We start from the raw sequence: 27,681 nt of genomic DNA, 5'->3' as shown, positions 1-27,681 counted from the left end.
GCAGTCGGAGCCCCGGGAGCAGCCGGGACCTCGCGGGGCCCAAGCCGGGGACCACGAACGCGGGCAGAGAGGCTCCGGGAGCACGGGGCGCGGGTCGGCGGGGCGACCCCGCGGGTCCCCCAGCCCAGCTGCCTCGGGGCGGCTTCTCGGGCGTCCCGGAGCCGGCGCCAAGTCAGGGGCAAACCACAAAGCATCCACCTCGACGAAGGGAGGCAGCCGGCCCCGGGAGGAGTGTTTAGGGCGCGGGGTCCCGAAGGTCGCACGGCCAGACCGTGGGCCGGCACAGGGAAGCGGAGGCGATCCCGCCGTGGAGCACCCCGCCAGGTGCGCGCCCGCCAGGCCCCCTCCCCGGAGCGCGTGACCGCCCGGCCGCTGTCACCTTCCGGCCCCGCGGCGGCCCCGCCTCTTCTCCCGACTTCCTTTCCCGGGGCGCGCGGCTGGGCGGTGGCGGCGGCGGCGGCGGTGGCCTGCGTTCGCTGACCCGGAGCGGACGACCGGCGGGGGCAGCCCTGCGGGTACGCGGCCTGCGCGCGACGCGGCGTGGCCTGGGCGCGGGGGTGGGGGACTCGCGGCCGGGGCTCGGGGCGGGGGGCCCTGAGGTTATCCCGGCTCCCGGGTGAACCTCATGCGGGTACGGGCCGGGAGGGCTCGACAGCTTTCTCCTTCCAGGAAACCGAGGGAGGGTGGTACTGGGAGGCCGAGACTGGCGGTCACTTCCTGCGCCCACATGGCGAGGGGGTGGGGGGCGCCTGCTTTCCGTCCGGGAACGGAATCTGGGAGTGGTGGTGCGCGGGGGAGCGGGAGTGGCGTCCCTCGTGTTTCCGCAGCTGGGTTCCGGGACTCCAGTGAGCGTCACAGCCGACCCGGGGCAAGCGCCCGGGGCTACTGCGTTCCCGTCCCTCGCCTCTGCTGCCCCTCCCACCTCCCGTTAGGCTGGCACCGATCTGGTACCCACCCTGCAGCGGTTACGGATGCTAACCCTTAAGGCCGGCGGCAAACCGGCGCGGTCCAGCATCGCTCGGTGTCGAGAGGGTTTACAGCCTTCTCGGAATTTGGGCAACATCATCGGGGTAATCATGGTTCCCAGTCTTAGGCACTGCCGCGCCGCCCCGCCCAGATACAGGGAAATTCCCGGCTTCCTTCAGCCCAGACGCCTAGGCTTGCTCAAGACTTCTCAGTTCTTGAGTTGCCCTCCTTCCTTGCCCTGTTTGGTCTCCCTTGAAAGCACCCCACCCCTTACTGGAAGTTTTAGGCCCCCTGTTGGAGGCCTGTTGGAGAACAGCTTGTGCCTGGCCCGGATTGAGTAGAGCCCCTGTTACTACAACTGTGCCTTAGTCATAGGGCTCGACACTTGTCAGTTTCTCCTCATTTGATTCGTACTCAGGGTTGATAACTTCTGTTTCAGCTGGGGAAACCAAGGGGAAAGAAAAGGGACGAATTAATCCGGTTAATATCAGAGCTGGGACAGCTCCTGTGGGATTTGACAGGCATGGATAATCATCCTATGTGATTTAGGATAAGTTCTCCTGCGTGTCTGTAACATGGGATGTTACTACCTTTGATGTGTACTACAGATGATGTGTCTGACTTTCACAGTGTTTGAAATATATTAGGTGATCAATAAATGTTCTCCTTTCTCCCTCCCATTCTCTTGTGCTGGCTCTGTTTCATCGGGGAGAGAACAAGTTGTGGGGCAGGCGTTTGTACTAAGTGGAAAACAATCCTATGAGAAAGCAGTGACTAGGTGTAATATTTGGGAATGTGAAACTAGACGTGAATCCAAACTTCCGAAATAGTAACATAATTTATTTTTTTCTTAAGGCCCGACACTGCGGTCCCATGATCCGTGATTTCTGATTGTCACTGAAATTGTCTAACTTTGCAGACCGAAAGTTTAAACGTGGTTGCGTTGAACTGGAAAGCAGATTTGCCAAAATGCTTTTCTCAACTGTTGTTTTCCGTCTAGACCCAGCATGAGTGAAGTTCCCTGCAGGAAACGTGATGACTACCTGGAATGGCCTGAGTATTTCATGGCAGTGGCCTTCTTATCGGCACAGAGAAGCAAAGATCCAAATTCGCAGGTAAGTGAGTGTTCTGGGAGAATGTTTGGACCCTCACTGGCACAGAGATCCCTGCAAATCGAACACATTATGAAAGGAAAAGAAAGACTCCACGGATGCCTGTCGCCTGAAAGGCAGAGGAAGTCTGTCTCCTGTGCTGCCTCCCTGGGTGCGTTCATGTTTCACATTCCATCATTCACCGCCTCTTGCGCCCGCTCTGGGGTTAGGGGGTGCTTCCTGGGGCTTATGGGAGCTGCCAGAGAAAGCGAGCAAGGAGATAGAGAGAGCTCTTACCACACTGCCGGAAGCCGCACGCTCGCTTTGAAGCTGTGCAAGCTTGTGGTTTCATGTACTGCCCGTCCAGGGGCCGATGGGCCACTTGACGTCACCAGTGTCTGGACACGTTTCCCTGTAGGTCGGAGCCTGCATCGTGAACGCAGAGAACAAGATTGTCGGCATCGGGTATAATGGAATGCCAAATGGGTGCAGCGATGACGTGTTGCCTTGGAGAAGGACCGCAGAGAGAAAGCTGGATACCAAGTACCCTTACGGTAAGGCCTGCCTTGTGTTTCCTTCTGTTTGGTGCCATGGCCTTGGTGGTGCTCAGCTAAGATAGTTGGTCAGAAAGTATCATCTCTTTTCAGTCATCAGCAGCTGGACGGAAGAAGAATCCTGTTGAACCACCTCCGTTTCCTGCCCCCGACCCTTACGTTCCAAAGAGTCAGTGCATGGGGGCCTGTTAGTGGTCAGTACACAGCCTGGCCCTGAGGTCCAGGGACCTGTTGTCTGTGGCCGGCCTGGTATGTTTCGCTGGCAGCCCGCCAGGCTGGGCGACACCCGAGCGTGGATGGTGGGCTTCTGCAGAGGGCCACAGCCCCCGGGAGAGGTAGCTGAGGGATGTGCACGCTGGCCCTGCCCATGCTTTCCTGGCTGCTTGGAAGCAAAGCCACCTGACCAAGGTCTGGCGAGGGCTTTGCTCTGAGGAGAAGCAGGCTTCGTTCAGCCCCTCTGCCTGTGGAGGAAATCTCAAGCTCGTCTCTGGGAAGTAGGAAATGACTGTGAGCGGGGCATCAGCAAATGGATGATGCCCTCTCTTCTTCCTGTTCTGGGGGCTTTATATTCCCAGGGTGGACCGCAAGCCAGACGTGTGGCACCACATGGCCTGGCCAGCTCTGGTTTTCATCTTTCAATTAGGGAAGGGTGCTTCTTGTGATTTGTTGCGTATCTGAGCCCCAAGGAGAACCACTTTCGAGATTGGGAGGGCGGGGGCGGGAACAGGCCACAGCCTCACTTGCTTTTCCTTTCATTCCCCGGACAACCAATGCTCTAAGAGAGGCGAATCGGGCTGCGAACGCTGGTTGCTGATTTTTCGTAATATGAGGACCTGTGTTTATGTCTGGAAGGGAACCCACCACCTTGGTTGGGAGGAAAGTAGACTCAGGCCATTCAAATGGGAAAGCTTGTGCCTGTAGGAAGCCCGCGTCAAGGAATAATGTAAGACCTTTCTGCTTTGTTGATTTGTCCATAGTAGGCTGTCCTCTGGGGTTTTCTCATGAAGAATTCTAAGTCTACATTAGCCTCATTTATATATTTTTACGGATATTCCTGGACCTTAGTCACGTTAAGTAAGCCCCCTGAGTTTCTTTTTAAATTGCTTCAGGGCAACTGTTCTGTTTTCCAAAGAAAAAAGAAAGAATGTGACTGGAGGTGGGGAAGGGACAGAGGAATGAGGGTAGGGTGGGGGTGGGGGCTGCAAAGCAGTCAGGGTTTTCCAGGAATGAAACACAGTTGAGTGATTCGGGGGATTTATAGTCAGTCTGTCCTTCTCACTCCAGCCCTGGAGGAGAGGAGGGTCCCGGACCCAGGAAGGTATTAGACCTGTTTTCTCAGCCTTAGCTCTGTAGCTGAGTGGAGTTCTAGTGAAAAGATAAACGTGCTAACGTATTTGAGAAACTTTTTGTTATCCTGATTTTGGTTCTGTAAGCTTTCGATGGTAAGAGAGAAGGGAAGTGATCAGCTGTTTGTAGGTAACACGTGATGGTAATTTTTCAGAGTACAGTTCAACGTCCCACGTAAAAACCGTAAAACTGTGGGGCCCTGGGGTGGCTCAGTCGGTTAAGCGTCTGACTTCGGCTCAGGTCATGATCTCACAGCCTGTGGGTTCGAGCCCCGCGTCGGGTTCTGTGCTGACACCTCAGAGCCTGGAGCTGCTTTGGATTCTGTGTCTCCATCTCTCTCTGCCCCTTCCCTGCTCACACTCTCTCATTCTCAAAAAAATGAATAAACAAAAACATTTACAAAAACTGCAAAAGTGAAAAAGGTCTATGTGTTCAAGGTCTGCGCTGAAACATGACGAGCACGGTGACTATGTCACCCAGTCCACACAGTGAAGCCTCGGTCCTCCTGCCGGATGGGGGAATTCTTTAAAAAAAAAATTTTTTTTAACGTTTATTTATTTTTGAGACACAGAGAGACAGAGCATGAACGGGGGAGGGTCAGAGAGAGAGGGAGACACAGAATCGGAAACAGGCTCCAGGCTCTGAGCGGTCAGCACAGAGCCTGACGCGGGGCTCGAACCCATGGACTGCGAGATCATGACCTGAGCCGAAGTCGGATGCTTAACCGACTGAGCCACCCAGGCGCCCCAGAATGGGGGAATTCTTAGGTGTCAGTCTGTCGCAGGGAGGTGGCTTGTAGAAAGGTGGGTAGGCGTAGGCGGGTCCTGCTTGGTTCCTGAGCTGCTCTCCCTCAGGACCTGTGCCTTCTTGAGTCCCTGTGAGCCCCGGCAGATTTGTGGCAGTGACCCAGAAGCCCAAAGCTTTGCCTACGTTTGCAGCCCCTCACTTCCCAGTGGTCAGAAACCTCTCAAGTAGCCGATTGTATTTGTTCTTAGACGCTCGCTGCCTTTTGTCTAACTTGGAGACCGTACCTTTCAGAGCTCCTTTCTAGAAGGAATGAAAAAAAAAATCAACATAGGGATTTGTCCAACTTCACTGATTTTTTTTTTTTTTTTTTTGTAATTTTTATTGAATAGTTGCTGAATTTCAGGGCGGAGGTCGTCTGTCTGCATTATTATTTTTTTTTTTTCAACGTTTATTTATTTTTGGGACAGAGAGAGACAGAGCATGAACGGGGGAGGGGCAGAGAGAGAGGGAGACACAGAATCGGAAACAGGCTCCAGGCTCCGAGCCATCAGCCCAGAGCCCGATGCGGGGCTCGAACTCCCGGACCGCGAGATCGTGACCTGGCTGAAGTCGGGCGCTTAACCGACTGTGCCACCCAGGCGCCCCTGCATTATTTTTTTTTTTACTATCCATATGATACCTCTAGGTTTTCAAAGCTCTTTGCCCTTGTTTCTTCTCAATTATTCATTTGACACGTGGTTATGCGAGGATGTAGACAATTTCCTTTCACAAGAGTAGGCTTGTAATTTGATGTGCCATAAAAGTCGTAGAAGGTATTAAATGGTTTTTAAAAGGCATTTGGTATTACTACCATCATAATACACGGAAAGATGGGCTTTAAGTCTAAATAGTGATGGCTGGCTATGAACTGGGTGCTCAGACTTGTTTTTTTTTCAAGGGGTTTCAGGCCTCAGAGAAATACATGTTTGGATAGCCTTGGGTGTAATAGAAACGTTTGGTGATAATTGACCAAAACGCAAGTTCTTTTTTTTCCTTCCGTTTTAAGACTTCAATTGATTTTGAAATTAAGTGACAATGTCTGGAATTAGTCGGCTTAACCCTTTCTTTCCTCACCACTATTAATAGTGGCTGACCTGCTCTCTGAGAAAGATAGATTATGTGCTAATCCCTGTAAAGGAGCTTTAGAGATCATCCAGAGTTCTAGACCAGTGATTTCCTAATTCTTTTTAATATATGAGGACCCTCTTTTAAATGTCAACAGAACTTCCAGGACCCCTGTATAATGCTAATTAAACTATCCCTATCTTTCTTTGTTACCGAGGCATATTTGACGTATAACGTTATAGTAGAGTTCAGGTGCATGATACAATGATTTGTTGATAATTGTATGCACGGCTGAGCAGTTCCCACAGTAAGTCCCATTAACATCCATCGCCTTACATCGTTACAAAAAATTTGTGCGATGAGAACTTTTAAGATCTTTCTAGCAACCTTCAAATATGAAACACACTGTTACTGGTCACCATGCTATACATTACATTCTCCAGGGCTTACTTATTTTATAATTGGAATTTGTACCTTTTGACCACGCCCCCTTCACCTGTTTCATCCATTCCTACCTTTGGCAACCACCAATCTGTTCTCTGCATCGGTGAGCTTTTTTTTTTTTTTTTCTTAAGATTCCACACATAAGTGAGATCATTAACATCTTTTGGGTAAGAAAATCCACGGATAACAAAAGCTACTCGATACCAGTAACACTTTGCCTTATTCTGTACTTTATTAAACAGCATTTGTGTGCGTTTGGAAAAAGCGTATGTGTGTGCTACATGTGATGTTTCTGCTGTCTGTGGGACATACTTGGACCCCTTGCAGAAGCTGGGGAGTGCTTTGGACTCCTGTGCCCACAGAGTCTAAGCCTAATGTCTTGTGTGGATCGGAAAAGAAAGGCCCAGAAATGTAAATCACCTCTGTAATGCCACACAGACAGGGAGACATCCTGAGGTCAATGCTCTTTGCTACCCAGCTGTCTCTTCTGTGGGGCCCAGGACTTCAGCTCTTCTGAAATGTTGCTTCGGTCAGAACACAGTGGATCACCCGTTTTCTCCTTTTCACTATGCGCTTGAGTGCACGGGGGCTTAGGCGAGTAACTCCGCAGAGGTCAGGAGCTCAGGTGGTGGTCGCCTGCACTTAGCATGAGGCAGAAGGTACATGGTTTGCTTTAACGTTTCTCCGAAGGGGAGCTTGGGTTGACCAAGAACGTATACAACTTAATTCTCCTTATTAATTCTGGAAGTTTAGAAGCCGTTAGTCTTGATTGACCCTTTTGTGGAAAGGAGGGACGAGCAGAACGCTTGTAACAGAAGGACAGAGCGTTTTCCGGGCTGTGTCTCCGGAGAGGCATTTTTAAGGGGCGTTTTTGTTCTTCCAACCTCAGGATCAAAACGCCACGAAACTATTTGATTATAATGTAGTATTAATATGGAAAATGAAGATTCCCCCTGCCACGGAAACTGCTTTTATCTCATTCTTTTCCTGAAAAACCCAAAAGGTAGTGTGATGTCAGTAACATTAAGCGGCAGGAAGAAGCCGGCGCGAAAAGTGACACCTTTTCGCATGAGTGACAATTAAAAAAACCGGGAAGCAGCAGATTTATCTAATTTAACCATATAAAAAAGCTTTGGAAGATTTTTATTTTTAGGAGGGGGTGGTTGCTAAACCTAGGATGAAGTATTCAGCTGACATTTTTAGTTCCTTTCTCTTCGTGAAATTCATTAGAACCAAGCACGTTTGATCAAAATACCAATTTTATAACATGGAGGTAAAATAACCCATGGTAATGCAGATAGCACACTTTCCTTGGGATTTCGTAGTGGATTTTGGCGACAGTTTACAGACCAGAGAGTTGGAGTGGAATCAACAGCTTTCATCCTTGAGAGCCGTTGTTAAAAACTTGCCATTTGGGGGGGGCGCCCGGGTGGCTCAGTTGGTTGAGTGTCGTGCTTTCGTGGTTCGTGAGATTGAGCCCCACATCGGGCTCTGTGCTGACGGTGCAGAGCCTGCTTGGGATTCTCTGTCTCTCTCTCTCTCTCTGCCCCTTCCCTGCTTGCTCACTCTGGGTTTCTCTCTCTCAAAATAAATAAATAAACAGTTCAAAGAAAAACCAGGCTTCCCATTTTCAATAGTAGTTCCAGTGCTCATCCAGCTCGCCTGTGTTTTACTGTTATGTCGTTTCCTGTTGGTAAGGGATGTGCGGGTAAGATTGCCTCTCCGCCTGGCCGCCTCTTCTGTCCCAATCGATCGAGAAGCCAGGATCGCTCTGCCTGCCGCATCCCACTTGCTCATCATGGAGGCGACCATGGTTCTGATGTGCCCAGAGTGGGTGGTGGCCACACTCGAGGTGCATCAGGCAGAAATGGGAGACGTGGGGCTCCTTCCAGGGTCCGTTCATATTTCTGTAGGAAAACTCAGAAGAGGATATCATGCTGGGGAGGAGTTAATTAAAGGCATTGTTCAGCACGGCAACTTTGATCGGTTTTGCCAGTGCATGGTGGAGCTTCTTTAAATTTTATATTTAAATTTAGTCTTTACTTTTCAGATTTAGCATATTGTTAAGCATGCAGAGATGTCATTTCAGTGATTACTTAGCCATTTACCTTACCCCCTTGAACACTGACATTTTCCTGACTGCCACGCGTGTGATGTATTTCTTCGGCATCCAAAAGGTTAGTCCTGAGAAACTAATTTATCAAGAAGTTAGGCGGCTCATCCTTCTTAAGCTGTGACTTCCTCAAAACTTGTAAGAGCTTCTTCGTAATTTAGATCAAATTTGTTCCTTCAGCCGGCTGAAATTGAACGCCCTCCGGTTTTGTTAGGCAGATCCGTGGGTTTGATGAGTTGCTGTTTCGTTTCCTACAGAATTCTGATTTCACGTCGCGGCTTTCCACCGCCCCTCCCCTGCTCGGCCTTTTCGCAGCCGTGGCCCTGACGGTGGGCTCCGGGAGGACCTTTTGTACCAAACAACGAATAGCCAACGGGAAACCTTTGAGCGACTGTACCCCAGAAAGAAATAAAGTAGATGATTTTTATGAATCAAGGGGCCAACTCAGGTTTCATTGTGTGATGCTTGAGACAAATCATAGAAATATAACGGCTTATGTCGGAGGCTCCCCCTGGAAATTAATCAGCTTGATGGAAGCGTATTTCACGTTCAGGTGTAGCTGTTTATAAATGGTCTTAAGAATAAATCATGATTTTGGGGGGTTAGTTTATTAGATTTTTGTCTATGTATTTTATTTATTTATTTTTTTTTAAAGTAATCTCTACGCCCAATGTGGGGCTCCCGCTCACGACCCCTAGATCGAGTTGTGTGCTCCACCAACTGAGCCAGCCGGGAGCCCATTTATCTGTGTGTTTTAATCTATAGATTCAAGGCTAATTGTTTTTGAAGAGCTAGAGATTACTATTTCACTAGGAATATCTACAAAGCACGTATAGATAGGAACAGGTTAAGTCCTGAGAAGCATATGCAAGAAAAGCTAAAATGCTCATCTCTGGGCATCCAACCTTCTCATAAAAATACACGGCGTTTGTCTTTCGTTTTACAAAGAACCGGTTTACCTCATGGAAATTTGTATTCAAACCTTAAATAATCCAAGGGTAGTGATTTCCAAGTTAACGAACGGGAAGTGGGTTGAAGTTTTATCTTTGTACCATCGCTCAAAATAAACGGTTTGTTGGGAAATTTAATAGTACCAATAAAATTTCAGGGTCACCTTCAGTCTGTTTTAGATTTTTACATATGTGAGCACATTAATTGAGTGCAAGTGGATATTCCTTTTTTTTGTTGTTTTTAATTTTCTTTTAATGTTTATTTATTCTTGAGAGAGCAACGAGCATGAATGGCAGGGTGGGGGGGTACCGAGAGAGAGGGAGACACAGAATCTGAAGCAGACTCCAGGCTCTGAGCTGTCAGCACAGAGCCGGATGCGGGACTCAGACTCAGAAACTGCAGGCTGACGTCAGATGCTTAACCGACTGAGCCACCCAGGCGCCCCCCCACACCCCCCGCCCCCGCCGTTATTCCTTGTGATAAATATAACTTTTTCAAATTTTTTAATTCCGATAAGTCTTTGTCTAGAACTTTGGGCCACCATGCAGTGGGGTTCCAGGGGGGACCTGACAATGATGAGCTGCCTTAGTCTTTATTCTCTTGATCTGTTCTTTATTGTTTTGCTGACTTGGGCTGATCTTCTCTGAAATCGGTCTGAATTACTAAGGTGTTATTTTATTTTGAATTTTTTTCATCAAGAATCTCTCTTTCCTACACCCTGTTGATACTGGTACCAAAATGGAATATGTGTATATTGTTTGCTCCTGGAAATATGCAGTAAAACCTGGTTCCTAGAGATTTTTTGCGGATATTTGTATCGCTTTTCACATTTACTTTGTAAGACTTTTGTTTTATATTTGGATGAGATGATATATGTCTTTACAATTTTTTTTTAATGTTTATTTTTGAGAGAGAGAGACAGTGGGGGAGGGGCAGAGAGAGAGGGAGGCACAGAATCCGAAGCAGGCTCCAGGCTCCGAGCTGCCAGCACAGAGCCTGACGCGGGGCTCGAGCCCACAAACTGTGAGATCATGACCTGAGCTGAGCCGAAGTCAGATGTTTATCCAACTGAGCCACCCAGGCGCCCCAATGATATATGTCTTTAATACACATATTAGCTGAGAAAGTCTCCACAGTGCTTAAAGCAGCAGTTGTCAGATTCAAGGGGAAGGATCCTGGACAGGGCTTCTGGAACTTAGGTTCTAGGTGTGGTATGTTTATACCCAGTGATTGTGGGGATGTTACTATATTATTTGCTGTTTATTTCTCAGTATCTTTATGAAGCAAATGATCACTGAGGACCCCTTCAGTGCTAGAATTCTAAGGAAAAATTCAGCAATACAGCTTGGATCACATTGGATTAGAGTGCCATTTCTCTGCTCACGGGGTCCCAGGGGGTTCTGAAGCCATACTGGGGGAAAGCTGCAGATTTGTAAAACCCTGCTGGAGGCCGTGACATGGAGAGAATATACATCACGTGTTGGGACAAATGAATAAGGAGAGAAACAGGCTTTATTCACTCTCTCCCTCCAGCGATGGGAAATCTGCTCCAGTCCTAAGATGAATCGACATGGGACAAGACAGGACGCACAAGCAGGAGGGGGCAGTCGAAGAGTAGAGGTTACCCCACAAACCTGGAGATTCAAAGACATTGGATGAAGAAAGGTTGGAAGATAAGCAGTGAAGAAAAGGACCCCACATCGAAGTGCAGGAAAATAGATGAAGAGAGGAGGCAGGTACAGAACTGTAGGAGAGAAGAGGTTAGTCTTAGACCAGACGGAAGGGAAGGACTTCAGAAGTCCTTCTGTGAGTCTGTGCGACCACGTTTACTGAAACGTGGGTGCTTGCCTGGCATCGGGAAATCCCGTGATAAATGCAGAGTCTTGGTGAGAGCAAGGCAGTGGAGACGGGAGGGCTCACACACTCTCCCCTCAGCTCGCGCTCTGGAGGGTCGTCCCGGCCACTTAGCAGAGGTGTGAGTTTTGTCTCTGTGCTTCTGCCAAATGATAGATGCCACAGTAAATTTAAAATATTGAATATGATAACTGAGCATGAATTTTTTAATTCTGCAATTAAAAGACTTTGTTCAGAATGCCATTAATTTTGGGTTTAGGTGGAAAAGGGAAGCAGAATCTCTCACTGTCCTTCTTCCTTATGCGAGCGAGTTACAACTTTGTAGGAACTGAAATAAATACTAAGGAATCATCCATTCTTCTAGTGGTTTGAGTTGTCTGTTGGTGATGGGGGAGTTCTCAAGTCACTTGTTTCCGTTTTAAAAATCATGACTATATTTTATTTATTTTTCTAAACATTTATTTTTGATAGAGAGTGCACGAGCAGGGAAGGGGCAGAAAGAGAGGGACAGAGGATCTGTGCTGACAGCAGCGAGCTCCATGTGGGGCTCGAACCCACAAACCGTGAGATCATGAACCTGAGACGAAGTCGGACGCTCAGTCGACCGAGCCACCCAGGCGCCCAAAAGTCACGAGTATATTTTATATCACAATACATTTTTCGGAGGACGTTGACCTGTGGCCCGGCATCCTCGCCGCACATTCCATGCCAGCACCCCGCGCTAGCAAATAAAAACGTACAAGGTCTGTTTTCAAGGACTTGGCAGACTAACAGTGATGGAGGTAGACGTTAATGAAATAAACAGATGCTGTTGCTTATTCCTTTCTGAGGAAGTGACCTTTAGGCTGAGAGCTGAAGGATTCGATGGGTTCCCGGAGGTCAGGGTTGGCTGGTCAGTGTTTGGGGCTGGGAAGGACATTCGCTGCGAGAGGGCAGGAGGGCGCTTGGAACTTTCTGTGGGAGGGAAAGAATTTGGGCCACACGGAGTACGGAGGCGAGGTTGGGGGCCGGCAGGGGGCAGAGGTAAGGAGTCTGGACTTACAAGATGAAGCTGGTGTGGGGGGGACCTGTGGGTGGTCCGGGGGATAGGAGAAGGAGAGGAATGGAGGCAGCATCGAGAGGGCTGGGTGACACGGGGCTCAGAGAGGGAGTCTGACTCCCCCGGGCAGTCCTAGCCTGAGCGCCTAGGTTTGGGGGAAGCTTTGGCCCCTGAAGTTTGAGGTGTCTGTGAGACCTCCCAGTAGAAGTGTCAGTTGGGGGTGTGAGTGGGGACGGAGGTCTCGGTCCGAGACGTCAGTGTGGGCATGTGTGGCATTCGGGTGACACTGTGCCATGGAAATGCGTGAGCGCACGTAGGGAGCGTGTGCAGAGGCTGGACCTGGGGCTGGTCTCAGAACTGCAACACTACAAGGGTGGGTGGAGGAGGGGGGGAAGGAGCCTGCTCGCAGGGATCGCTTGGAGCCCCCCGCTAAGGAGGAGGGAGCTGTGCGTTGAAGACTAACAAACGTCCTCGGGGGGTCGGCGACACACAGGTCTTATTGGAGAGAGCAGTGCTGACGGAGTGGTGGGGATGGGAGGTGACAGCCTGTTGAAGGAAGAAAAGCAGGTGAGGAAAGCAGGACCCTGTCTGGAGAGGGGGTTGGGATGGTTGTTAAGAAAGCAGGATGTTTGGGACGCCTGCGTGGCTCAGTGGTCAGTTAAGCATCCGACTCTTGGTTTCAGCTCAGGTCATGATCTCACGGTTCGTGGGATCGAGCCCCGTGTCGGGCTCCGCTCTGTCAGCGCAGGATTCTCTCTGTCCATCTCTCTCTGCCCCTCCTTGCCTCTCTCTTTCTCTCTCTCTCACAATAAATAAATAAGAACATAAAAAAAAAAAGACGTTAGAGTGGCAGCCGCATGGGAGATGGGGCCAAGAGAAGGGTTTCTACGAGGGGAGGGCCTGGGTCTTGTTAGTTTTTGCAGCACGCACGTGGGCTGGTTCAGCAGAGAGAGATTGCGGGCACACTGATGAGCGATAGAAGAGGGACACCGAGCGGGGCAGCTGACAGAGGTCCGTGGGTGGCAGGTGGCAGTGTGATCAGTCCCAGCTCCGTGAAGGATGCGGCAAGGTTATCAGCCGCAAGGAGGGAGGAGAGGGGTGAGCGGGTTCGGGGTTGGACGCTGAGGGGAGAGGGAAAAGAACGCGGTGCGGAGCGCAGAGTAGGGAAGGTAGGGCAGGGTCTCCAGCTCGCGTCTCATCTCAGAAGCCTGAGTCAGGTCGGCTAAGCCCCATTTTCTGCACGCCGAAACAGCATCAGTGAGTTGCCTGAGGCGGGCCTTGTAGAGCTGGAATTAATTAGAACACACACATCCTGACTCCTATTCCAGTGCTCATTGCTCAGTCCCAGTTTACCCTTTGAAAGCCATTAATGCAAGAGGGAGGCTTTGGATCTTTGTGGCGCATATTTGCATTACAAAGCTGTCAAGCAGCGATTAGCGGTCTGTTCCTATTCATGTTTCTTCAGTACCTTTTAGGCCTCATGCGTGTATTTCGCATGAACTGCAGGAAGGGAGCTGGCCTGGCTTACCCACCGATGGACTGCAGCATTTCCACACCCTCCTCCCTCTGACCTGATTGTGTGCCCTTAGCACATGGGGAAGCGATGTAATTAGAGTTCTGGGGGCTTTATTGTCAATAATGGAAACACCACAGTCAGAACTCTCTTTAGCCCTAAGCACTACCATTGGGGCTAAGTGGCTCCCCTGGGTGCCATGAGTTGCTGCCAGCAGCCTTGGCGAGAGGCAGCGAGGACGGAGGCAGGGGATGGGGATCAGAGTAGGAGAGACAGAGAGGGAGGAACGTCCGTTCTCCGTCTCCGAGCTGAGCAGCCTGGGGACGGAGAGGTTCTGTGCTGTGCTCTTCACGGACGCTCGTCCTTGTGACGCCGGGTCTTTTGCTGTCCATTTCACAGGCCGGGAGGCTGAGGCTCCACAAGAGGTGTAGGGACCTAGAACGAGCAGGTGGGGGAGGCAGCGTGTGAGGAGTGGCCGAGGGGACGTGCAGGGCGGAGGCAAGGGGACGGCAGAGGGCTGCCGATGGCTCCAAGAACCGGGTGCCTCGGGTCCAGCCCCAGGACGTGTGCCGGCGGGGATGGGTGTGAACGCGGCTCTAGGACCGGGACACCGGACGCCTGAGGACTTGGCCGCCTTCTAAGTGAGTGACTGACGTCCGTCTTCCCAGACCTGGCCAGAATTCCTTTCCTCTGGCCGAGACCTCCTCTGGGCAGGGGCCTAGCAGAACAGACTCAGGACGTTTTCCAGGCTCGGGGCTGTTACCTGCCCTTTTCCCACCCTCAGACTTCACGCTGGAATAATGAACGTCTCTCTGCTCGAATCGTGTGTCCCTCAAAGCCAGAAGGTTGTGAGGCCCCGTTCCACTGCGCGGCGGGGGAGGGGGGTGCAAGGGGCAGTGGTGTTTGCGTCTAAGCACACGGAGTGGAACAGCTGGGGCGTGGTCAGGTGAGGCACGCGGGCTGTCACCTGTCACCCATCACCTGTCACCTCCGCTCCGGAAGACCCTCCTCCGGGCACCTGACGCCCACGCATCTTCATCAGTGGGGACCAGCCAGGGTTGAGGCCGTCCGTCCGTCCTCCGGAAACAGGCCCAGTTCTGCCTCTGGGGCACATGACTTCGCTTGCAGCGCTCTTTTTAGCTCCCAAAGCTTTTCCCTGCCGCTCTCCTCACGTGGGTCTTGTTGTAACCCTGGGAGACCGGGAGGAGGCCACTGTTACTCCTGTTTGTCCTTGAGCGACGCCGGGACTGGAACACCCATGTAGGCCAGTCCCAGGGTTTAGACCCACTCTGTTCTGAAATGCCATTTGTCAGCCAGGTACTTTTCCCCACGGAACACTGTTCCCCGCAGATTCAGTTCCCCGTCTACCGACCAGCCTGCAGGTTTAACCCCTCGTTTCCCGGCCGTTCCCACCACTTGACCTCTTTGGTGCTCCTTCCCTGGCACCTACAGCCTTTTGCTGGGAGCTCGGGTATGTGTCTTGGGTGTCCCCCGCCGGGCCGGGCCTGAGCTCCGCCGGGGCCGGGGCCGGGTGCCCTGCCCCGTGGGTGCCCTGCCCGCGACCAGAATTCATCGCGACACGCATACACCACATGGCTTCAGTTTAAAACTGTTTCCTCCCGGTACAAAGGGAGGCTCCGTCGGCTGGGGTGGCCGCGTTCTGGCTGAGAAGCCGAAGAGCGAGCTGGGCTTCGGAACTCGCCAGAAAGTGGCAGACGCAAGGCTGTGGGCCAGCGGTGGGTGGGCCTGGGTGGTTGGGGCTGGCTTCAGGCACTGCTGAACTGGCTTCTAACTCGCTTCTCCCTCTTCCTCACCCCACCTCTGTCCCCAGTCCGTCGGGCACTCTCGTACTGAGTCAGGTTGCTACTTTTCAGGTGTGGAAACTTGACGGAGGGGAGATAAGGTAGAGAGTTGACCTTGCCTGGGCACGAAATTCTTGGGATGCTCGCTTTGGATCTCGGGGTAGCCGTAATAGTGAGCATTTGATAACGTTCGGGGGCGATATTGTAGGGGTGGCGGTGGGTTGGGGGGGGTGCTTAAATGTAGAGGCTACTCTGTTGTTAAATTATTGATGTGAAGGATGGGTCCTTTGGAGGCTGGCAGTGATGTATGAGGCCCTGTCAGGGTATCTTTCAATAATTAAGAAATAAGTAGTTGAAATTCCATTTTAGCTCCAGAAGCCCCAGTTCCCTAAATGGATCTGTTAGAGGAGGATGTACATGCCACACCCCTCGGTGGACTTTTCAAAGCTGCGGGGCTTCAAGCACCGGGAAGAGGGCGCCTGAGCCCCGACAGAGAGATGTGCCGGGGTTCAGTGACTCTGATAGCTATAGGACCCCTGAAATAAAAACACTTAGACCGTCATTTCAAGAAAGGATTTAAAGACTTTTTTTTTTAATGTTTACTCATTCCTGAGAGAGAGACAGAGCATGAGTCGGGGAGGCGTAGAGAGAGAGGGAGACACAGAATCCGAAGCGGGCTCCAGGCTCCGAGCTGTCCACACAGAGCCCGACGTGGGGCTCGAACCCACGAACGGTGAAACGACCGAAGTCAGACGCTTAACCGACCGGGCCACCTGGGTGCCCCAAGAAATAACGACAGCTTCATCATCAGGACGGAAATGGAATATCTTGTAAAAATTAACATTGAATTATTTTTTAAAACGCATAGGTCAACTTTGAACTCGGGTGCCCCATTTCATGTCAATGATTTTTTTTTTTTTAATGTTTATTATTTAGTTTTGAGAGCGTGCTAGCGGGGGAGGTGCAGAGAACGGGGGACAGAGGATCCGAAGCGGGCCCTGCGCTGACAGCGGCGAGCCCGATGTGGGGCTCAAACTCACGAACTGCAAGATCATGACCAGAGCCAAGGTCGGACGCTCAGCCCCAGTGCCCCTATGTCAATTATTAATTGCAGGGTGAAGCCTGCCACCTTTTCAGCCTGGAAGGCCACGTGCAGACTCGTCTTGGCACTTGAGTCCTGACCCTGTGTCCTGGCAGTGAGCGAACTGCCCCATGCTTGTCGTGTGGGTGGCCGCCTTGCCCGAGCGCCCTCCCAGTCGGGGCAGAGGCGGACCCGCCCCCCCCACCCCGCTCCCCAGAGACTTTCTGAGGCTCGTGCAGTGCATGCTGGGGAGCGTCAGCGGAAGGCACCTCGGGCACCTGCCGAGGGGCAGCAGGTGTTCCCAGTGTGAACCTCCGACCCGCCCCTACTGGAGCCCACGTTCTAGGTCAGCCTTGGCCGCACGCCAGCCTGCCCCACGTTCTAGGTCAGCCTTGCCAGAGTACCCCTCAGGCCCGACCAAGTCATCTGCTTCAACCTGGACCACTGAAAATGAGGAGTTTTAACCAACCTGGAGACTTTCTTCAGCAGGAAGAGAACCTTGGTTTTCCCAACTCCCACCTCTGTCCAGCCCAGCGTTTCCCCTCACACCCTGGTAGCACACGGAGAGCAGCTGAGGCCAGGGCCACGCCAGTGCTGCTAAACTGTTTGTGCAGCAGTTAGCCTTTGGTTAGTGTTATTTGTGGGTTTTTTTTTTTAAACTTATTGAAGTAACCTTAATAATACTGCCATCTAAAACAGATATTGTCTTAGTCTCACATGAGATGAAAGTCAAGTCTATAAAATGGTGAGTCTCTCACATCGAGCCAGGATGGAATACATCCTGTTAATTTGTCAAACTTCTAGAGAACCGCCTACATGAGACAGTGAGGATTAATCAAGCCCTAGGAAGAGGGAATTTGAAAAATACAGTTTTCTAATTATACAATCTCTTCTCAGTGGTCCAAGGTTAATGCAGTTCTGAGTTCTGACAGTTAGTAATAGAAAAGAAAAAAAAAAAAAAAGACCACAGCATATGAATTGTCTTATAATTACCTGAAATAGAGGTTCTCTTTCTGGCAATCAAGAACTTTATAAGCATTAATCTGATATTTTCCAGCATTTGATTCTTTTCCTTTTCAACAATGTTGAGAATAATTGAAAGGTTGTGTGTCATCCTCTGTGCTTATCAAATATACTTGTACATGGAGATTTCTTCTGCTTATAACTGAGTCAGAGATGAGTAATTCTGGGTAGAGAGTTGGAAAATTTGTCCTTTTTTTTTTTTGGACAATTGAGCTATCTTAGGAATACCTCCTAGGGCCTGTGTGTGTTTGGGATACTTGGTCCTATTCCTGCTATAAGTATAAAAACTACATTCATCTCAAGGTCACGAACAGAACCTCTCCCGGTTGGTTGGTTTTTGCTCTTACCTCTCTGCAACTCTTGACGTCGTTATTCCCAGGCAACACAATAAAAATGCTGGCACTGGGAAAAGATCGATTTATTCTTTCATTTATTGCTGTCAGATATCTGTGGAGTGTTTATCATAGTGAGAAGAGTTACGGAGAAGCCTCAGAACACCTGAGGCAAAGGCCCGAGAGAAGGTGGGTTGGAAATGCAGATTCTAGGGTATTACCGATAGATCCGCCCTCTGAGAATCTACAAATGCATGGATTCTTAGTGACCACAGGAAAAAAAAATCCAAGAGCAGGACCGGACCTTGGGAAAGGCCCCAAAAGACAAGAGAAAGAAAAGGACCCACGGAAACATAAGAGACTCCATAGGGCCTGGTGCCCGAGAGGGTTTCGAGTGGAGAGCTGGCCGTAAGCGTGGGCCTGGCGAGCAGGCCCATCCGGAGATGGCAACCAGAGGGAGACTGCATTTTGGTGAAGATAAGGCCGTCCAGAGGCGTATGTGGGAGCTGGCTCTTCCCCAGCTCATCTGAGCGCTCTATCTTCCCAACTGTCTGTCTGTCGGGAGCTTGAAATTGGCCGCGTGGGAGTATTCACACCCCCGAAATCAGCAGATTCTATAAATCAGGGCCTTTCCCCCTCCCACCGCCCCCCTCCCAATGATTGTAAATGTTACTAACATATTACAGAGGTCAACAGGTTTCCATAGTTACATACTTTTTACATGGCAACCCAGCACACATAGCTCACACCTGAAATACACACACACACACATACACGCACACACCTGAAACAGTTTTTAGGAACAGCACTTAACCTCTGTCATATGGACACATTCAGATCTCTTCTGCTTTCAAACATTTCACTAAAAAGAGGGATGAAAAAGCTGTTTGTAACTCAGCAAACTTATTTCTTTTTTTTTTTTTATTTTAAAAAAAAATTTTTTTTTTCAACGTTTATTTATTTTTGGGACAGAGAGAGACAACCATGAACGGGGGAGGGGCAGAGAGAGAGGGAGACACAGAATCAGAAACAGGCTCCAGGCTCTGAGCCATCAGCCCAGAGCCTGACGCGGGGCTCGAACTCACGGACCGCGAGATCGTGACCTGGCTGAAGTCGGACGCTTAACCGACTGCGCCACCCAGGCGCCCCACTTATTTCTTGACCTACAGTTTGAAAGGATTGATTTAGTGAAAACTCGAGCTTATGTTCATTACTGGGTGAAGAGATGATTATTTTATTTATTATTATTATTTTGAAGTTTATTTATTTTGAAAGAGAGAGTGCACACGAGAGCAGGGGAAGGGCAGAGAAGGGGGGGGGACAGGGGATCCGAAGTGGGCTCTGTGGTGATAGCAGAGAGCACGATGTGGGTCTTGAACTCACAAACCACGAGATCATGACCTGAGCCGCAGTCGGATGCCTGACCGACTGAGCCACCCAGCCACCCCAAGAGATGATAATTTTAAAAATGAATTAGCCTAGCGCTTGTAGACAGGACAGTTTGATCTCGAAAGGAAAATGCTGAGAAGATGGCCCGGTCAGAGTGGAGACCGAGGCCACGGTTGTAACAGAGAGACGCGGCGTGGGGACGAGGCCGTTGGGCCTCAGGAGCGGGGCCTCGTGATTTGCCATCGAGAGCCTGTCTTGGAGAAGAACCAGCTGTTCTAGTGGATGGAGGGAGGAAACTGGACACAAGAGCAAACGGCCAAAAACTAGATTACCTGGTGTTGCAAAACTCGCTTTTATTTAGTTCCTCGGCAGTTCACTTTCTCAGCGTCGCTTCCTCCTGCCAGCCAAAGGCACGCACATGCCTTGGTGAGGGTCACACAGCTTCAAGGGGCAGCTGGGCCTTGACCCTGGTGCTGACTGCAAAGCTCCCGCTTCCTCCACCCCTGCCTGGGAGGTGGAGAGTAGAGGGAAGGTTCTCAGCCTGCAGTCAGGCTGGCCAGAGCCCTGGGGCCAGCCCTTCACAGGCCAGCCTGCTCTTTGTGGCCCGAGGCAGATTTGGGGGTCACCTGGCATTTGGTGGTGAAAGGAGTCCTCAGACCCCACTCTGGCCTACCGTAAACGAATCCGATGGACAGTCACGTGAGTCTGCCCGTTCCTCAGTGAGGACGCGGTGGGGGCCCGAGGCCTGACCAGATGGTGCCTCGTCGATGGGTCAGTCTTGCAGGGAAACGCAGGGCACTTTTGGACGGGAGGCCAAGCGTCAGAGCCGCAGAGGTCGTGTGGAGCGCGGACCTCAGAGGCCAGTGCCAGGCCAGAAACGTCTCAGACCTCAGGATCAGACAGACAGACAGACAGACGTGAGGAGTTTGCAAATCACCGGGCAGGGTTGGGCTGGGGTTTCCCTCCTCAGCCTGGGAAGCTGGTGTTCACCAGATAGGTTTGGTGGGCCAGGGGTTCTGGGGGGAAGGCTGGAGGGGGCATTTGTCCGGACCGAAGTTGAGGGGGCACAGGGATGAGCGAGAGAAGTCAAGTGTGGAGGGAACACTGGAGCTTTGCGTTCGTCTTGTCCAGTTTTGGATCCGCGGGTTTGGGGACTTGGAATGGTCCCTTTTCGGGGGGCCTCCTGAGTGTCATAGTGCCCAGTAGACCTCACATCTCTCCAACAAACAAGAAGCTTTGTATGTCGCTTCTTGTGATTTTGTAGCTGAGAGAAAGGAAGTCTGTTTGTGACCCCGTGTATTCTTTCTGTAGACCACCCTTTATACGGGGATGTCGGAGGCCGCCCCCGAGAACCTGTTTCCTATGGGAATTTTCATTAATGAATCCAGACCACACGATGCTAAATTTTGTCCCCAAACTGCCTCAGATGAATTAGAGGAAGACAGTTGGAGTCACTGTGACCATTTTTAGAGATTCAAACGAAAGCAATAGAATAGTGTTTCCTAACAGACTCGGAAACTCTGTAGTTCTGAATATTAGTACCAACACCATCAAAAAATATTTATTAGATGGGAAAGCATAGTTTTGATATTTGAATTTAAGAGGACTTCCTGCATTTCCCAATGTCACCGTCAATAATTGGAATCTGCATTTCCTCCTTTATTCATTCAATAAATATTTAACACCCATTATGTTCATGGCACCGCGTTGGACTCTGGGGGAGTTACAAAGAACCTAGAAGACTGGTCTCTGCCCTCGAGGGGGAAATAAAAGAAACAATTACATCTAATTGTTTTTTACTGGGAGCCGTTGTTAATCCCAGCCTGGGAACAACCCGGTCACCAGGGATGGAAATGGGGGCCAAAAGGGGCCTCTCTGAGGCCAGTGTCCTCACAGCCACTGAGCCTGGGAGCCTTTCTTTTCTCTCTCGTGGCATCTCGGGGATGGTGGCCCAGGTCCCTCTGTGGCCGGCGAGGATTATTCTCCAATGGGCTGTGATCTGATTAAGCGCAGTTTATTTATTTTTTTTAGAATTTCTTACAATGCCCGGGAACTGTTCATTTCCACACATATGACCAAGACCCCCTCAGTCGTGGCATTCAGAGACTAAAAGGAGCCCTCCCAATGCTTAGGCTGCTCTTCATTTAAAGCTTCAGTACTCCCAGAAGAGGGTGTTAAGTGTAAAAGGTTGGTGGGTTGGAGAAGGTGGGGGGCCCCCCTGGAGGGCCCCCATATTTATAATTCTGGCAGTTTTGTATGATTTGGACCACGGCCAGATTGTCGTTAATTTGTTCAACAGACATTTATTTTACCGCTTGTGTGCTTAGTGTGTGTTAAGTCCCCTTGGAGTTACCAGAGGATTCTGCAACGCAGTGTTTCTGGAACGTGTCTGCACATGAGAATCATGCGGGCGATTCTCTTCGAAATCCACATCCCAGGCAGGCCACACTCCAGACAAGTGCAGACGAGTTTGCAGATTATGATACAGTTTGAGCGATGCACCCAGAAACTTGAATAACGACAGAAGAGGGCAAAGCGGCCACCTCACTGAGCGGGCAGGGGATTCTAAACAGAATCAGGGCTGGGAGTAGTGCTCCCCTGAGGAGAGGGCACCTTGAAGCTTAGGAGGTGGGAGCACCTGGCCAACGGCTGGGGAAGATGGGTGGGCTTCCAGGTGTGGGGGAGGAGAGGCGGTGCTCCCTTCACCCTTGAACTCAGGCCCGTGTGGGGATCGCTGTTTGGGGATCGCCGCCGGAACGGGCCAGTGTGGCAAGAACTTGCCGTTTCATTAAGTGGATGAATGTTTCCTTCTAAACGAAAAGCCGCTGGTTGTCTGCCGGCATTTTTCTTGTGTGTATGTGGGCCGAGATCCATGGGGTGAAGCGGATCCCTCGGGATAGAAATACTCAGCTTCACTTCCCGGTTCTCTTGCTCTTAAAATCGCACCCTGCTCTCGTAACGGCCACCGCGAATATCCTTGCATGTGGGTAGCAACGCACAAATGAGCCGTTTTATGTGTGCAGTTCCATACCCCAGGGTCTTGTGGAGCCGTGAGCTATTGCCGTGCTTAGGGTGGGTGGAGATGCTTGACCTTGGCCCCTCCTGGCAGTGCCAGGTGCTGATAGACCCAGGGCTGCAGCCCTGAACGGTTTTACCGCTAAAAGCCAACCTGTCAGACCACGCGGCCCTCATTTGGTATTCTTGGTACTTTCCGTTTCTAATCACTGTTTAAAAAATCGAGTCTGTTCCATGTGTCTACTTCAGAGGGGCGAGTGGAATGCTTCGGCAGCGTTGGCACGTTCCTCGTGAGTTATGCTGTTTTTCTTTTCTTTCTCTTTCGAACCCGCAGTGTGCCACGCCGAGCTGAATGCCATCATGAACAAAAACTCGGCCGACGTGAAAGGCTGTACTATGTACGTTGCCTTGTTTCCCTGTAATGAATGTGCTAAGCTCATCATCCAGGCAGGTAGGAGCTGGGCCGGTTCCATTTGTCACATTTGCGTCGCTGCCCGCTCATCGGCGGCTCGTTGCAAAAGTGCTTGGTCTTAAATTGTCATTGTTTGGATCGAAATTAATTGCACTATCAACTTTGCAAGGTATTTCCTGTGTTTTGGTTTTGAACGGTGCCAGGTATTCTGAGACTAATTGTATCCTCTGCGATTCTTAGCATGTTTTTAATTTAGTTTGCAACTTGAACTGCAAGCTGCTAAAAAACCACACCGGCGTTGCATATGATTACCGTCAATTTACTGTTCTCTGACATATTGTGCATAGATTAGGGGGAGGGAGCGGAATGAACTTCTGTCAGAAGCAAGGTCAGCTGGGAGGCTGCATATGCAATTTTAATTTGTATTAATATATGGTAGATGTTTTAGGACCTAAACGTATCTTCGCATATAAATGTCATAAGACTCGAACGGTACTACTTTAAGTTTTCCTTACGCTACAGTTACCATAAATCTACACCATTGTATTCTGAATAGTTCACCTTTTTCAGACTGTCACATCTAAGATTCAGCCACACTTTATCTCCATAAAGCTCTCAGCTTGAGATTTAAAGACTTATCATGTTAGCCAGATGTGTGGCTTAAAGGGGCTGTTCATCATGAGCCCGGGGGTCTCCGAGGAGAAGAGGTCTGGTGATCTCAGACTCAGAGGCCAGCCCCTGTTAAAGAACGTCGTGGAGTTTTCCTCCGCCAGCGTGTACCCAGCTTCCTGTGGTCCCTTCAGGGGCTGGAGGAGGAGCAGGGTGGTGTATCAGGTGCCCTCCAGTTAGCCCTGCCCCGCGGGACAGGAAAAGAAAACCAATCTGCTGTCCATGGAGCTGGCTGGAATTGGTCTGCAGAACCATTCTGGGAACCACGATGGCACTTGCCTCTGATTTTCGCCAGCATGTCCACTCCCCTGCATCAGCCTCTTGAGCGGACAGAAGTTGTCTTGCGACTAAAGAGTATTTGCCCGCAGTAAAGAAACTTTGTTAATCGGATCGAGGCTCGACTACCTGACATGTTTTTACTTTGCACGTGTTAAAAAAAAAAATCTATAAAGACTGGAGGGCAGGTTAAAGATAACATCGTCTGCCGTATTGGAAAGTGGCCGATATGTATTTCAGTAACTGGACACTGTGTGTAAGCACACTGGGAAAAGGTGATTAATCATAGACACGACAGGGCTCGGTATATGTCTGCGTTCTGTTGCCGTATCTATTTGTGCATATACTAATGGGGCTTCTTTTGGTGTCAAAGGTATCAAAGAAGTTATTTTCATATCTGATAAGTACCACGATAGCGATGAGACCACAGCCGCGAGGCTCCTGTTTGATATGGCTGGGGTGGCCTTCAGGTAAGCAGAAGAGCTTGGGGTAAAGGTCGTCGAAGGCCTACTGAAGAAACATTTGACCTCGCTGATGTTTCATTTCTACTTGTGATGCCTGACTTCCACACTTGGAAGCCTCGTTTTACGTGCGATGGGCCAAGGATCCCAACGTTATTTTAGGGGTAGATTTTTAAAAAAAATTTTTTTTTTTTTTTCAACGTTTATTTATTTTTGGGACAGAGAGAGACAGAGCATGAACGGGGGAGGGGCAGAGAGAGAGGGAGACACAGAATCGGAAACAGGCTCCAGGCTCTGAGCCATCAGCCCAGAGCCCGACGCGGGGCTCGAACTCACGGACCGCAAGATCGTGACCTGGCTGAAGTCGGACGCTTAACCGACTGCGCCACCCAGGCGCCCCTAGGGGTAGATTTTTAAGAGCAGTGACAGAAGTATCTGAAGATGATCTGAGGAATGATCTTGCCCTTAAATATTAGTAGCTTTCTGGGGTTTGGACTAAAATTATTCTAGTAGGGAGAAAATTTAAACTTCACAAGTTTTACCATATTAACGTTAAACTTCTATAAAGTTTGCAAATGTAACAACTCTGGCATTGAAAATTTAGGATGCAAGTAACCCGCTAGGTTGAAACGCCATGTAGAAATGCTTTTTACAACAACATTTTAAATGGAGATTTGAAGTTATTTCGACCTTTATGCTTATCTTTGCCAGGCAAAGATTGGGAGGTATGTTTACTTGCAGGTAAGTTCTACCACCTTCGATTCATGGTAAGAAACTTCGTTTGAGACTGAAAGCTTTCAAAGCAATTCCTTTGCGGTATTTGTGGTCAGCAGTGGGGTGCTGTAATTGGTAACGTACTTCTGTTCATCACTAGGGATAGAGGTTAGATGTGACGGATCTCTTGAATTGCTTTGCCTTATGAGACTTTACATGCAGATTGTTTGCATAATAATGATAATTAGATATTCACTGTTTACTGGTTTTTTGTTTTTTTTTTTTTAATTTTTTTTTCAACGTTTATCCATTTTTGGGACAGAGAGAGATAGAGCATGAACGGGGGAGGGTCAGAGAGAGGGAGACACAGAATCAGAAGCAGGCTCCAGGCTCTGAGCTGCCAGCACAGAGCCCGACGCGGGGCTCGAACTCACGGACCGCGAGATCGTGACCTAGCTGAAGTTGGACGCTTAACCGACTGCGCCACCCAGGCGCCCCAACTGTTTACTGGTTTTTAAAAGAATACAGTCAGTCTGCAAATATTTTCCTGTTAACTGTTTTAAGAAGGTACATCAATGAGTAAAAATATATAGCGGGTTTATTTTACTTCTGCATTTTTAAAATGTGACTTTAAAAATTACTCCACACTAAAGCTGGCTGGGTTTTTTGCTGTGTACAAGAGGCAAAGGAAAATTTGCTCTTTTTTTTTTTTTTTTTTTTTTTTTTGCTTTTGAGCAATTCCAGCTTGGCTGCAGAAATTTCCTAGGAAGGAAGATAAATCTGGTGGGAAAACTAGTAATCGGGTGTCATGTTGTGCAGCTAACTTGTTAGAAATCCTTTGACTCCCTGATAATTCATGAACTCAGCTGGCTGGAGAACACACAGACCGAGCCACCCCATGTATTCCTTTTTTTGTCTTAGTCTTTTCTGGTTCGTGTCCCTCTCAGTATGGTGCACTATAATTGGCTCCTATAGAGATAAGATATCAAGTGAATCCCGGGAAATTTTTTCCTCCCCACAGAAAATGTAGGTTAAGCCAAAGTAAACAAATTGCTTTAAACTACTCACTGGATAATATCTCTATATATTTTGTTTCTTATGTTTAGGAAATTCACACCAAAGTGCAGCAAGATTGTCATTGACTTTGATTCAATTAACAGCAGACCGAGCCAGAAGCTTCAGTGAGTTACATCTCATTAAATCTCCAAAAGATTGGGATTATCCTCTCCTAAGAAGCTGCTAATGCCTTTCATCTTGAAGTTACACATAACTTTTTAATGGTCAGTACAGCAAAAGTAGACATCTAAAGAATATAAAGCCTCAAATCTTCCTGTCTCTCTTGTCACGTGGAATCTGCATCTGTTTAAGCTATTGATTTAGGGTTTAAAGTAAAGAAGCCTGTAGATGGCCTGTCGCACAGGGCAGGAGTGGCCTCCCGCTCCGTGTCCTGGTTTGCTTAGGACGCTGGTGGCTCCCCTGCATTTCACAGCTGGTCCTCGCTGCTACAGGTGCTGGAAGGACAAATAAATAATTGTTGTCGTGTTCCTGGCAGGATGATCAGACACACTGACTTGAACATCTGGCCCCAATGAAGCAGAACATGTAGTGCCCTTGGAAAAAAAAAAAAAAAAGACAAAAATAGGACCCACATGACGGTAGCTAATGCGGAAGATTTGCTTCAGGGAGTTGAAACCCCCTCCACCCACCCAAAAACCCTAGGCAGGATAGCACATCTGTCCTGAGAAATGCTGAGCACACCTGAGCGGGGGACACTTCCTCCGCTTCTGCTGTCCTGCAGCCCGCAGTGTAATGGCACATTCTTCTTGGGGGGGTGGGGGCCCCTGTTCTTGGTTCTTAATTTCAGTGTGTTCATCACGCAGCGCTCGTACATTAGCTTCTCTGAACAATGAGTTGTTCCTGGAGGAGGCAGCCTGTCTCCCCTCTTCGCCCCCGAGACCGCGCCTGCTGGGGCATCAGGGTTGCGGGGACCGAGGTGGTGCGCGCACCAGCTTCCTCCGTCGTGTGGGAAGAGTCGCTGCGCCCCCACGTGCCAACACGGTTCATGGCCAGGGCTGCTCTCCAACCGGGGAATAAATGAATTCCCACCCTGTAAGTGAGATGGGAGGAAATCCAGCCTGCCTGCAGTCGGTTTATAGTCCAGATCTGCTGGCAACGGGAGCTCCTCTGTGCTCCTGGCTCCTGGCCGCCGAGCCTCCAGCAGCACACCTCCCCAGTGTCTTCCCAGACTCGGGGGCGTGGCTGGCCTTGGGGCCGTGGCTGTGCACCTTGTCTTTACTCTCCTTTAGATTTTATTAAACACACTTGGTAGCTTTGTTGAGAAAAATGGGTTCTTTATCCTGGAGATTATTACCGTTTTCAAGCGCTCTTGTGTTCTCATGAGTTTTTGTTTTTGTCTCTGAGGTTTTGTACTCCGTATTCCAGGACGTCTTTGTAACTTGGCTCCTTACCAATATTATTAAAATCTTATTAAAATCCACCACACTGAAGTATGTTCGTTTTTATAGTGTAATCGTGTCCTTAGCTCTCCGTTTCTGTCATTTCTGTGTTGTCTGTGAAACACACGGCATATGTTTTCATGCTCGGAGAGCAGTTGGAGGTAAGGGTGCTGTCCCCAGGGTGGATGGGCGACCCTTCCTTATGGACCAAGTTGAAGGTGTTAAGAAAGGCTCACTTATCTATCTCTGTGCCCTTGTCTCACGCAGGCCATCCGATGGGCCCCAGGCTTCCCCCTCCCGTGACACCTCTGTTTCCCACTCTCCTTCT

The 27,681-nt window shown here is 49.8% G+C and overlaps 1 protein-coding gene across 3 annotated transcripts; it reads left to right on the top strand.

Moving 5' to 3' along the window:
• DCTD (dCMP deaminase) lies at positions 1-27,394 on the top strand. 3 transcript variants are annotated; one of them, XM_045452574.1, is made up of 6 exons: positions 1-515; positions 1,967-2,081; positions 2,476-2,611; positions 22,700-22,816; positions 24,096-24,192; positions 26,004-27,394. In XM_045452574.1, exons 2-6 carry the CDS (start codon positions 1,974-1,976, stop codon positions 26,080-26,082), a joined length of 537 nt encoding a protein of 178 aa, XP_045308530.1. In that variant the 5' UTR covers positions 1-515; positions 1,967-1,973; the 3' UTR covers positions 26,083-27,394. The 3 variants fall into 3 exon arrangements, with proteins under 3 accessions (XP_045308530.1, XP_045308543.1, XP_045308535.1); XM_045452579.1 differs by having other exon boundaries at positions 435-515; positions 1,886-2,081; XM_045452587.1 differs by lacking the exon at positions 24,096-24,192 and having other exon boundaries at positions 380-515.
• The last annotated feature ends 287 nt before the right edge of the window (positions 27,395-27,681 follow it).

Source organism: Leopardus geoffroyi, chromosome B1 (genome assembly GCF_018350155.1).
Source record: "Leopardus geoffroyi isolate Oge1 chromosome B1, O.geoffroyi_Oge1_pat1.0, whole genome shotgun sequence".
NCBI classification, from domain to species: domain Eukaryota; kingdom Metazoa; phylum Chordata; class Mammalia; order Carnivora; family Felidae; genus Leopardus; species Leopardus geoffroyi.
The sequence above is the reverse complement of the archived record's forward strand: the minus strand, read 5'-3'. Positions and strand labels throughout refer to the sequence as shown.